This window comes from Lolium perenne, chromosome 7 (assembly GCF_019359855.2).
Source record: "Lolium perenne isolate Kyuss_39 chromosome 7, Kyuss_2.0, whole genome shotgun sequence".
Classification (NCBI taxonomy): Eukaryota; Viridiplantae; Streptophyta; class Magnoliopsida; order Poales; family Poaceae; genus Lolium; species Lolium perenne.
Genome location: NC_067250.2, coordinates 56,770,930 through 56,784,181, shown reverse-complemented (window position 1 = coordinate 56,784,181; position 13,252 = coordinate 56,770,930). Strand labels below are relative to the sequence as shown.

At 45.9% G+C, this 13,252-nt stretch overlaps 1 protein-coding gene across 1 annotated transcript; it reads right to left on the bottom strand.

Annotated features, from left to right (window-relative positions):
- Positions 1-6,153: 6,153 nt before the first annotated feature.
- LOC127316017 (probable ubiquitin-conjugating enzyme E2 23) lies at positions 6,154-9,735 on the bottom strand. Its single transcript, XM_051346443.1, has 5 exons — positions 8,095-9,735; positions 7,881-7,997; positions 7,326-7,769; positions 6,981-7,053; positions 6,154-6,827 (listed from the first exon to the last, which is right to left on the bottom strand). The coding sequence occupies exons 1-5, from the start codon at positions 9,733-9,735 to the stop codon at positions 6,154-6,156; spliced, it is 2,949 nt and encodes a 982-aa protein (XP_051202403.1).
- Between the last annotated feature and the right edge of the window lie 3,517 nt (positions 9,736-13,252).

The window sequence follows — 13,252 nt, the reverse complement described above, 5'->3', positions numbered from 1 at the left end:
AATATTTGCTCATAGCCTCGGGGGCTACTCCCATCGGGAGCGCTGTTCGCGCACCCGAGAGATTTGAAATTTCGGGAGAGAAAGAAAATATAGCGGAATAAAATGTGGAGCCTACACCCAAGCATAAGTCCTTGGCTGTAGCCTCGGGGGCTACTCCCATCGGGAACGCTGTTCGCGTGCCCGATGAAATTATAAAAAAGAAAGATAGAAGAACAAGAGAGTATATTTCGAGTTAAAGTAACTCTACATATACTCCCATCGGGAGAGCAATATAAGTCATCCGTTGACTCAATAAAATGTGCCATTCCAACAGCCGAATAAGCACTCGACAATATATTCTCAGAGCGCCAAAGTTGCGAATAAATCTCTGAATGCCGCAAAATTTGCGAAGGTAAGACCCCAGATCTGTTCTGTGCGGCGTGGTGCCGTCTCTGACGTCGGTTTGCTACTTTTTTCCGTATCAACAGATACGAAGAAAAATCCTAACGGACGCGTTAGGTACCCGATAAATATGACTGGGACTCGACAGAATGGTAAGACCTTAAGCGGCACCTGTCGAAGTTTACACCAGTATCCCGAGATCATGTCCAGGGACGTGATCTTGAAGTAGGTTTTTGCGGATTGCCACTAGAGCAGTTAACTAGTACCTGATCCGTCAGATGAACTAGCCCCAACTACCATTATCCCTGTACAATATAGAAATTCGTATACAAAGATATGTGCGAAAATTTGGAGTTGTCGAATAAATATAAAGGTGGAGATTTTCCCTGATTCTGCGATTCAAGCAAAATCTCGGGGGCTACTGACATAGGCATACCCAATGGGCCTGCCGAAGAAGGTACCCGGGGTTTACTGAAGGCCCACGATCCGAAGAATAAGAAGATTTGGAAGCCCAAGATACTATTAAGGAAAGCTAGAGTTGTAATAGGAGTTATCGTTTGTAATCTTGCGGGATGGGTTGGAAACCCTCCCGGACTCTGTAAACTTGTGTATCACGAATCCCTCGGCTCCACCTCCTATATAAAGGGGAGTCGAGGGACAAAGAAATGATGGAATCATTGTCTTACGAAACCCTAGTTTTTATATCGTCGAGTACTTTTCGGCTGAAACCTTCGAGATCTACTTGCCCTCTACATCCAACGAAACCCTAGTCTACAATCCGTAGGCATTGACAAGTTAATCCCTTGTCACCAGGAGACACGAGACACAGCAGACTCGAAGTTCTCCACTGGCTTCTCTCTCTTAATCAAGTTTTTTTATTTGGTACTCACTAGTCTTTCCCATCCTGGCGAATGCGTGCATGGCTATCTGGAGAGAAGTCCTCCAAAAATTCGTCCGTCAAGATCCTACATCGGTAAACATGCGATAAGATTTTTTAGGGAGCATCTCAGCGCGACTGCTCGATGTTGTATGAGTTTTTCCTCGCCGGTTCGTCTACTTTCTTGATAGATCCGCTGAATTCGATGACATCATGGGTGACATTAACAAGAACCATGGTGAATCTGCTCGAGCGACCTTGTCGGTCACAATGTGGGTGCCTTTTATCTCATATTTTGCACTACCACTTGTTCCATATTCAGATATGTCTGATGTCTATGGTTAACTATCTTAGTAATGTTATGTTGTTTTTTGATAATTAAACTCACTCAAAAATTACCTAATAATAATTTAATAAGAAGTGCATTCATTTGGGAACATAAATCTTAAGTTTTATCTTCAAATGGAGAAGATTGTTTCTCTTCTATCTATCAAAGTGCATTTAAAAAGAATCACATCGTAACATGGAATTCTGTTATTAATTCTGTCCCATGACCAAGTTTGCGACAAAGAGACATGTCAGAGGGTCTACATGTCCTAGTCCTACTACGAGGACTTGAACTCAGACGGCGGCCGGGACAACCCATCCACCACCACCATCCATTATTTAGAAACAAATAGTGAGTCGGCATTATCAACACTGAGGGTATCTAGATCCGATCCAAGTTAAACATCAGAAACTCGTGGACAACTCGGTACCCATGTCTGCATATATAGAGTCCATGTAGTTACATATCAATTCCATTGTATAAATCACTAGACATGATCATTATGTATTTTCCAAGAGCAGATCCCCTTGAACTATCGCTGGCCTGTTGGCAAAACTCCATTGTTGACTGTAGGAAATTTTCCTTTTGTATGACGAAGCGTGAGAGCAGAGTAGCTAGGGGCCATGGATTTCAGGCCTGCCTAGCTGGCCGTTAAGCTGCCCATGTCGAGCTACATGAAATTCAGAACAGTCGGTGTGACACTCCTTCCTTTTAAAAAGCAGGCTAAGTGCCTGGACAATATTTAGCCTACTTTTTAAAAGGATATCCTAGTGTGAAAATGCTTTATTTCCTCTTCATTTCCCAACTGCAAAAGGGGCATGCTTCTTAAACCACAACAACACATAATTACTGAACTTTCTTCTCCCCTTTTGGATAACTGATGAGGAATCTACTATCCTAGCTTTAGCATGACCTGAAGAGAATGCGAATGAAAAGTGGTGCAATTAGGAGTCGGCTTTTGGGTGAATTATTATCTTTTGCTTGTCTAGTTGTATATTGGATTGGGTCCTTCATATGGACATGGAGAAATATGCTTGTGATGTACTGCGTTGTGTGGATTAATTCATTAGCCAATTAATCTGATTCTTTGGTTGTACATTCACCTACTGATTGATTGATTTGGTCCACTGATCCTACATTGCTAGGGTAGATTCTCCACTTGTAAAAATGTTAGGCACCGCCAATATGGATTTCTATGTAAGTTGGAGAGGAGTGTATTACAGAAACTCTTTGTAGGCTTTTGCTTCAGTGTCCCCCTCTCTCCAAACTTTGGTCCATTTGTATGGCCAAGATTTTATGATACCTATTCGTGAGCAATTTATTTTCACTCATACTTACACTCCAAATTTTATGATAATAGCTCTGGGCTCCCTTTTTCATGACAGATGGGCCAGTTCCTAAGTACTACCCAGTGCTTTTGCTCAGAGGATATGGGGTGACGCGGTGGCCCAATATTGCCCCCGAGAAACTCTCCAACTGGCAGCACACATGTGAGAGCAGTAGTACAAGTGTAGTACTAGCTCTATCCTAATGGGGTGCCCCTGCCCTCTGCATCAATTGATGCACACGGCTCTTTATTAAAGTAAGTCGCATCAAAACAGTAGTAACAGTACACAATTATTACAGCTCATGGATCACTTAGAATCTCAACATGGATAAGCCACCTAAAAAAAGCTAGAAGAAAAAAAGCGATGTAGCATCATGATGTGAGCCTTTTCCCAGACCGCCAACCGCAATGGCTGTAGAAATCTCGTGCGACTGTCGCCAAACGGTTGCACCCAATATCCATGTCTGGACGTTCCTCCACCGGCTGCAGGAAGGACCACATATGGATCCAATGAGTGACCATAGGGATAACCTACATAAAAGATGGGAAACTCCTTTTGTTAAATATAAAATCATTACAGACTGTCCATATAGCCCACAATAAAGCGCACACACTGACTCTAATGTGGCCTTTATCTTTTTTTGGCACCCCATTTAACCAATTTCCAAACAAATTTGAGACACTAGAAGGAGGAGGTAAATTAAACGTCATATAAATAATCCTCCAAATGATTTTGGCAAAGGGACATGAAAAGAACAAATGTTGTATTGTTTCATCTTGATAACAAAACTACATTTAGTGCATCCATGTCAATTCCGTTTGCTAAGATTGTCTTTGGTCAATATAACTTCCTTATGTAGGAACCACATAAAAATTCTGATTTTAAGTGGAACCTTGATCTTCCAAATATATTTCTTAAGATAACACGTGTGTCCATTAAGCAAGTATGTGTACATAGATTTAACACTGAACACAGCTGAAGTAGTTATCGACCATCTAAAAGCATCTTCCACATCCATCAATTGAAACATCATGAGGCGGGTAACTAAATAGACCCATCTATCCCATTTGTTCCCAGATAAAACTCTCCCGAATCCTACGTTCAGAGGTGTTGAGCCCATCACATGTGCTACCATAACATTTGTATGGTTAATAATGTTATAAAGAGTCGGCTATTGATCCTTAAGAGGCAGATCACCTAGCCATGTGTCTTCCCAAAATCTAGTATTTTGTCCATTTCCTACTACAAGCGACCCTCTTTTGAAAAACTCATCTTTGATATTCATTAAACCCTTTCAAAAAGGTGAATCCGTTGGCTTTGTTGTAACCTGAGAAAGTGTCTTAGTTTTCAAATATTTGTTTTGGATTATCTCTTGCCACACACCTTCTTCGTTCATAAGTTTGTACATCCACTTGCTGAGTAAACTTATGTTTTTTAGATGTATCACTTCCACTCCTGATCCTCCCTGACAGTGGCGGAGCTTGACACAAACCAAAGGGTGGGCCTGTGAGTAGAGAATGGGCCAATTTGTATGCTATTTACTGCTAATGGGCTAAATTTATGACGAAACATAAGGGAAAGCTGGAAGAAAAGGGTGGGCCACGGCCCAGTATGGCACACCCGTAGGGCCGCCACTGCTCCTTGATCTTTTGGTCTACAAATAACATCCCATTTTGTTAGTCTATATTTTCTTTTGTGTCCATCGCTTTGCTAGAAAAAATGAGATCTGAAGAAGTCTAGCCTCTTTCTTACTCCTATAGGAATCTCCAGGAAACATAGCATAAACATTGGTAAGCTTGTGTGAGAACCGAGTTTATAAGAATAAGGCGATCACCATAGGATAACATTTTCCCGGCCCAACAACTTAATTTCTTTTCAAAACGGTCTTCTACCGGTTTCCACTCACTATTTTTCAGCTTTCGAAAATGAATTGGAATCCCTAGATACTTAAACGGAAGTGAGCCTATATCACATCTGAAAAGATTTGTATACTCACTCTAATCATCTTTCGCTTTCCGAAAACAAAATAACTCACTCTTATGAAAATTGATTTTAACTCCAGAAAGCTGTTCAAAAATACAAAGAACCATCTTCATGTTAAGTGCCTTTTCTAAATCATGCTCCATGAAAAGAATAGTATCATCTGCATACTGTAAAATTGAGAGTCCCCTGTCCACCAAATGAGGGATTAAACCAATAACCTGCCCATCTTGTTTCACCCGTTGGATAAGAATTGCGAGCATATCAACAACAATATTAAACAAAATAGGAGATAAAGGATCTCCCTGTCGCAAACCTTTTTTTTTTTGAAAATAATGACCTATGTCTTCATTTACACGAATTCCAACACTCCCTTTTTCTATATATCTCTGAGCCCATTCACACTATTTGGGATCGAACCCCTTCATTCGCATTGCTTGTTGCAAAAAAGACCAATTAATTAACCTTATCGTAGGCTTTCTTCAAGTCGATTTTAAAAAGAACACCATCAAGTTTTTTTCGATGAAGTTCGTGAATGGTTTCATGAAGGATCACTACACCCTCAAGTATGTGTCTCCCAGGCATAAAAGCGGTTTGCTCCATCCCAAGGCTTAAGTCCTATATTTTTTTCAGAAAGTCAAACTATGTTAAGTTTGACTAAGGTTTTATGAAAAATCATTAACATGTCAAATACAAAATTAATATTATTAGACAGATAATGAAATATATTTTTATGTGCTATCTACAAAATATCATATTTATTGATAGATTATTCTAAAATTTTGGTTAAACTTTACTTGCTTTGACTTTTCCAAAAAAATATAAGCCTTAAGCCTTGGGATGGAGGTAGTACACAACAAGAAATTTTGAAAAAAAAAGTCGAATTATGATCAGTTTTTTCCTGAAGTTTGAAATTATTCTCCAACTTTGGTAATTTCTTTCGTTAAACTTTGATGAAATTGTATAAACCAAAAATAACCAGTAAATTGACAAATAGACTACAACCTGAAATTCCACAACCCACAATCCTTAAAGAGTTACTATATACATAAGAATTGAATAGAGAGTATACAAACGATAATGGTAACTAGTTTCTAAACAAGTGTGCCAACAGTGTGTTAGTTAGAGATGCAAATGGGACCCACCAAAAATTATTTTGCATTTCTAATAGGGAGTACAAATTTTTGTCTTGACATTTGCACTGAAAGTGCCACAGTTAACTATAATGATTTTGTGGGGACCCCACTTTACCGTTCTGGTCAGTCCTCCGGGACGAAGTCCCTCACAGCCTCCATGAGGCTTGGCACCACGTTGGCCAAAGCCAGCATTAACCCAGCTGAGCACGGGCGCTTGCTCTCCTCAGTAGGACACGCATCCGTAGTCAGCGTGCCAACAATGCATCCACGCATGTACGCCTCACATGCCCTAAGTATGAATCTTCCCCGGCGGCGAAAGTGGTCCTTGACGAACTCCTCGAATCCCAGTGGAGGTCGGCGCAACAGATAGAGCATAGTCCGGAGCGTGAGCAGGTAGGCCTTCTCGCTGTAAGGCAGCGCATTGCGGCGGCCCTCCAGCGTGCCGACCAGCTCTTCATAGCCCGCCTCGTTATAGTATGGCTGGTTGTTGAGGACCAGACCCTGGATGGACACGACGACCTGAAGGAGTGTCGACATTGCCGGAGACCAGACCTCGGCACCCTCACCGCCGAACGTGTTGAGCAGGCTGAGGCACACTGTGCCAGACTCGTATAGGTTGGGGTTGAGACGAAGGCCAAACGAGTGGTAGTATACCTGCGGTGGTACGGTTGGGTACAACGGGGGTAGCTTCAAGTCGAAGAAGAAGAGCCCGTCGTGGTACGGCGTCCCACTTGCACCCACAATCACCACCCTGAGCAAGTCCATCCGGTCCTCGAACGCCCGCACATAGATAGTGTCTGCAGGTATATATGCAATCGAAAAGTTTAGTGGTCACATTCCGTGTGTACTTACATGAAACCGTAAATACCAGTACAACCTTACAAATTAATTGAACTCTCAACAGTCTTATATATTTAGGGTCGATGGAGTAATTTTGGACGGCAACTTACCTGGCAAGTCGTTCAATAGTATTTTCCATTCCTTTTGCACCGTCTTAACCCAAGTTTTTCCAGCACCACCAACCTGCCGTTCATTTCGATAAGAACAATGGTTAGTCAATTGTATGACTATGTACTAAACTTTTTCACTAATTCAGCTATGCAGCTCAACATCATGCATATGTAGATGGATATATACATGATCACTTGCTGCCGATTGTAACGAGTCATAGACTCATAGTTATGCTTTTCTTGCTTTTCAGAATCAGGTGATTCTTTTTTGACAGGTTTACTATATTTGCTACAGAACAAGCTTATTAGATACTTTTAGAATATACAGTTTTGCAGCGAATATACCTGCAAGTCCGTGGTTTCGAGGTAATGGTGATCCGACGGGCTCTTCACGGTATCAAATCGTGGGAAGTGGAATGGATCGTCAACACCACAGGTGGCAACCGTGGGCTTTTCCTCTTCCTCCGGATGAGAGTGGTGAGTACCGGCAGTTGCATCGGAGGTTGTCACCTCGGCAACCCTATTGCTGGGACTGTCACCGCTTCCAGATACAGGTACAGGCACCTGAGCATTTTCACCGGCCACAGGTAACTCTGATATTGATGACATTGACCACCTCATCAGACATCTCTTGCTTTCACCCAACGTTTTGGCAGCCAATTGGGTCACTGCCCGGAGGACATCACCCAACAAGCCCCAAGTCCATATCGAAGCACGGCCAAATTCATTTGGAAAATCATCAGCGCCGCCCTCGATCTTGCCATCTACTGGATTAGGAGGATCGTTGTCCTGGAGTCGGATATAAGCAACATGAATCCTTAGTTAAAACACATATTAAGTGTAAATCTAAGCTGGCTAATTGGAGAGCACACAGTATAAATAAAGTTTGCTAAGTAGTACCGCATTAGCAGCATCCAAGTCTTGAGCAGCGTCGTCGTCCTCGACCCAGTCACCCATTTCCGCTTGCAGCTCCGTGTAGGGGTCATCGTTGGCGACAGTGATCTCATGGGGTAACACCTGAGAAACACCAAAGCAGTTATGTCTCGCGATCGAGAAGCGCCGGCTATGCTGCGGTTAGTCCGACTGACAAAAGATGAAGGGCAATTCTACATACCGTTGACATACTGCCGTCTCCCCATTCTACTTGGACGTGGCCGTCAGGAAGGTCTACAACACGCCCGACCCATGAAAGATCGGACGTAGCGGCCCTATTTCTGTGACCCCGAGCCAGTGGTTGTTGCACTGAAGCTGTACATCCGTCGTTGGTTGATCCTAGCGGCAGAGGGCGAGTGACGACATCTCCGTAGAAAACACAGCGGTCACGGTCGATGCCAAGATCGTATGCACTCACGGTATCGTCGCACTCGACCTCTTGGAGGCACCCCGCAGCCTTGAACCACGACACACGCACCGTCTTGTCCTTGCAGTTCAGGCTTCTGACGATACCCAGGCGTCCATCCCCAGCAGCAGCAGGGGCGTTGTCGACAACGTACTGCCCGGGGAAGAACTCGTGCTCGTTCAGGGTCACGAAGGGCACGACGGAGCTCGATGGCACACCGCGCTGCAGCGTGCCGTCCTGCCACAGCACGTCCACGGTTGTGCACGTGTTGGAAACGATCATGGGCAGCTTCAACTCCGTCTGCCTCCTATCTTCTCGCCGCGTTCGCCTCTGCCCAATGAACAAATATTTCCTCAGCTGCTTCGGGTACGATGTCCTCTCCGTCTGCCGCTTCTTGCTAGTATTTAGCATTGCATGCGCATGGCCATCGTCATCGGTCATCATCGACGGCAACTCGTCTGATTCCTCCTCGGAAGAGCCGTCCGGAGGCTGTCGAAGAACATCACTGCTATCATCGGGTGAACTTGCTGCGTCATGGTGATGAGTGCCACCGTTGCGGGGCTCGGGTGATCCCCGGAGGAAGCAGCGGTCGGCAACCGCCCAGGCGCAACCCGACTCCGGGCAGAAGAAAGTTAGATTGTCGGGACTCTGATAGGCCGGCGGAGGAGCGGACTCCTGCTGCTGGTCGTTGCGGCAAAGCGCCGGCGTGATCCAGTAGACAAGAACCCCAGCCATCTCCACCTTGCATACGGTGCCTACCTCACGGCTGGCTTTCCAGTGCCCGTTGAGCCACCGGGAGGCCTTGAAGACGGCGTAAGGGTCGCCCATGACGCGCTTTCCTGGGTACAGCAGAGTGTTCGTCTGAGGCCGGTAACTGGCGTGTGTCTCCGCCGACTGCAACTTCTTGGACTCCGCATCAGTGACCTTACAGACGGCACCGTCATCGAACAACACGTCGACGTCGAGGGATACCTCCACGACCCGGCCGAGCCACCGCCCGGAGACGACGTAGTCGCCAAGGCAGAGCCCCCTGACACGCCGCAGGTCGGACGGCGACAAGCCTTGGATGACTGCCGTGGGATCGCCGAGCTGCATCAAGTCGAGCGCAGTGGTTACACCAGTGACGATGCCGATCTGGCCGCCCAGGTCTGAGGCGGACGCGACGGCATGGCCAGGGCCGATGTAACTCCTGTCGAGGAGAGTGACGTCGCCGGGGTTCACGGTCGTGACGGCGGCATCTGCGCAGAGAATGCTGAAGTTGCTGGCGGGGACAGATTGGTTGTTCGGGTTGTGCAGAACCTTGAACGGGATGACCAGACCGCGGTCAAACGATCCGCCGGGTTGTGGCTCGAACCTCACAAGGTCCAGCAAGTAAATTTTGGGGGAGACGGCTGCCTCCTCGGCGGCGAGGTCCATCCTACTTTTTTCTTTCACGATTCTTGATCTCCCGGTGACTCGTCCGGCCTTGTTTAGTTATTTTGACCTTATTATTAAGCTTAGGCTTTTGTTTTCTAGGTAGACAAGACTAGCAAAAGTACTTGTACCGTGAGTCCACCCGGCAAGGTACTACTAGTAGGAGATAAAATTTCTATTTCCTGTCCGGGTTTTCATGCCGGGGCAGGAAACTGAATCATACTAGGACTCTTATTGGATGGTGTATATAACAAGGAAATCGAATAAGAATAGAAGAGGAAAAGAAAGATACAATTACGGGGGGTTTAGGAGTTCCAATTGGATAGCAAACCCGTGTCGTCAATGTATATATATACATTCTCATCACACACCTCCGCTGCCTGCAAAACCAGATATAGATCGATCTGTGCTAGCTAGCTGATCCATCGTGTAACTTGTATCGCCGGCATGGAGAATATCCCTGGCGCCGGTGTCAGGTATGCACAATCCATCAACTGCCTTGACTTCAATCAGTCCGCAAGTGTTTTATCTGTCTATGACAACCCTGCCTGATCCTTTGTTTTAAACTGCACCGATCTGTTACCATCCTAGACGAGAACGACGCACCAAGATCAGATTTAAGATTCCTAGGAGAAAGTTTCGTCTCTGTCTTCGCGACGAGTGTGGGACTAGAATATGCGACCAAGGCCGTGATGAAGCGGCTATAATCCGAACCACATTGTTGGGCCGTGAAGTTGGTCTGATAGAGGATATGGCGATGACAACGAACTACTTCCACGAGCTTAAGAAATTGGGCATGCTCCGTTGGAAATATTACAAGGAACGTCTCGACAGCATAAAAGAATCACTAGAGATAATCCACCAGAGAATCAAGAGGTACAAAGAGTGTCGCTTGGAGTCTGGATGGTTCTATTTGGTGCCAAATCTTATGACTAACAGGGTAACAATCCGAAGTCATTTACACCAGATGACAATCAAGGAAGCAAGGATGAGGCGACGGTTAGAACTCCAAAAGAGAAAAGACGCACTCAAGAGATATAACAGGGGCTCTCAAGGATCAAAGGACTCCGACGACGCTGCTATGCTTTCCCCCATGAATAGATTGCTTTTGTCCACCATGTGCTCCATGCTTGTAGGTTGTATAATAATCTTTGTTTAAAACTTCTTTTCCTGTCCTCAGAAGTTGAAGATAGTTGCTGCTTTCCAGCTTCATTGTGTTAGCAATTTTTTCGAAAACATGAAAGCCCGGGCTTTGTACTTGTTGGTGCACACAACTATATCTATTGAGTTGTGTTGTGTTGGGTAGTACTACGGAATGCTAACGTTGTGATTAATTTTGTCCGTCTGATCTGATCCTACTTTAGTCATGGATGTTGTGGTGGATGTACTTTTGGTGTTCATGTTGATTAGCGTATCTATTATGTTAGAGTTTCACATGATAATAGTCGTTGTTATCATATTTAATATTATTATGGAAGTATTCATGAATTTATTGCCTAATTAGCCAACATTTCAAAAATCTAATTGTAGGCATTTTGCATTGACAATGACTGCGCTATCCGATGGAGAGTGTTGAGGATCCTTGGGAGAATAATTTCCTCCCAACCTCCGAGTCCCCTGAGTGACATGTGTCCCTCCAGACCACCACTCACGTGCACCTCTTCTCTTCCCTGCAAAGGAAAAAAAATCAAAAACTAAACAACAACACCATGCGGAGACAGCGCCGAGCCGCACCATCCTCCTTGACACATGAAGAAAAGGTCCTCGCCGGTGACGTGGCAACTCCGGTTGCAAGCACCGCCGACTCTCCTTGCAGAAATTGCATGTCCTCCTTGCAGATCCGCCTCCCACCGATGCAAGTGTCGTCCTCCGCCTATGGAAGCACCGCCGCCCAGAATGGCCGCACCATCACCCGTGTCGGTAGCATTGTCGATCCCACCAGCGGCATCGGTGGCGCTCGCTTGCAGCATCCGCTAGCGTCCTTTGTAGCTCCAGTGGCGGGCCTTTGAAGCACCGGTGGCAGACCTTATGCAGCACCAACGGTGGAAGATTTGCAGCTCTAGCTCCGGCCTTTTTGTAGCTCCGGCTAGCGAGGGATTGCAGCTCCAGCGAACACCGCTCGCAGCATATCCACTCATCATATACAGCTCTGCCGCCACCGCCTCCCCTTGCAGCAGCTACGACCACCATGATGCAGCGTCGGCTTGCTGTAGCAGCACCCTCGGCATGGCCTTGTAGCACCACCGTGGCGCCGCCTCCCCTTGCAGCACCTACGACCGCCGCTCAAAGCAGTGACGGCCTGATGTAGTAGAATCAACGGCCTGGCCTTGTAGCCCCACCATGCAGCCGCCACCCACGGCACCTTGACCGGCATCATCATGCACGGCCGACTGCGAATTTGACCTTAGGCCGGGCGAGCATGGGAGGGTAACGATAGGAGGCGCGGTGTGATGCCCCGAAACCGGTACCATGAGGATCCCAGCGAACCCGCCGAAATCCGCACGATATCGATTCTGAGACGCCCTCCGACACGACGCGCGCGACGAATCACACACCTGATGCCAGAGGAATTAACACGAGCGGTAACATTACAATAGGATTACAATAGAGCCCACAAGAAACATATATTACAACAACGACTCCAACGAGTCAAGATACAAATAGATACATATAAAGATCCAAATCATACAGAAGATCGAATACGTCCGAGTACGGATAAGATACAAATTGGACTAAGAGTCCTGAAGATAAACGATGGCGTCCATAACCTGCCCAGGCCAAGCCGGAAGGGTAACCTTGCTAACGTCGTCTTCATCGAACATATCTTCATACATGCCCGGTTATGTCCCGTAGAAGCAGCAATAAGTACGGGTTCGTACTTAACAAGACTTCAAGACGTGTAAGCATTCGTCAACCAGTCGTCCTTTGTACTTGAGGCACGTAGGGGACTTAGAGGACGCAAGAGGAACGTCATAGGAAATATGGTGGGGTTAAGCGGCAGCGCGCAAGCACTAAAAACCTATAGAGACACTCTACAACATTCGTCTAATCAAAGTAGATGAGAGAGCGCAAGAGCTAACAGTTCTTAACTCTGCAAACATAACACAACTTATGTGTTCCCCCCTCGCAAGGAAGTACTTACAAAGGCACTCACACGGTTGTCAAGTTTTAACCAGTTATTATTTAGGTTGTGCTAACTTACTACGCAAGTTTTTATTAATAAACAACGGGTGTAAGTTGTGTATGGTCGAGTCATACAGCTCCAAGTCGTCCATAACCGTGGACGCGGCTTATCGATAAGATTGTAACCCTGCAGGGGTGCCCAAATGTGCCCACACGCACGATCAAACCACTTGCGACAGGTGGATATCACGACTCACACTCTCCTTCACCACAACAAAGTCCAGGAAGCCACCTAACTAAGTTAAACCCATATCAGAGTCTGGCCATGCTCCGAAACGGACTCAGCTATTGCGTCAGCGTACTAGGTGATCAGTGCCCAGCGGGATAACCACTTCGC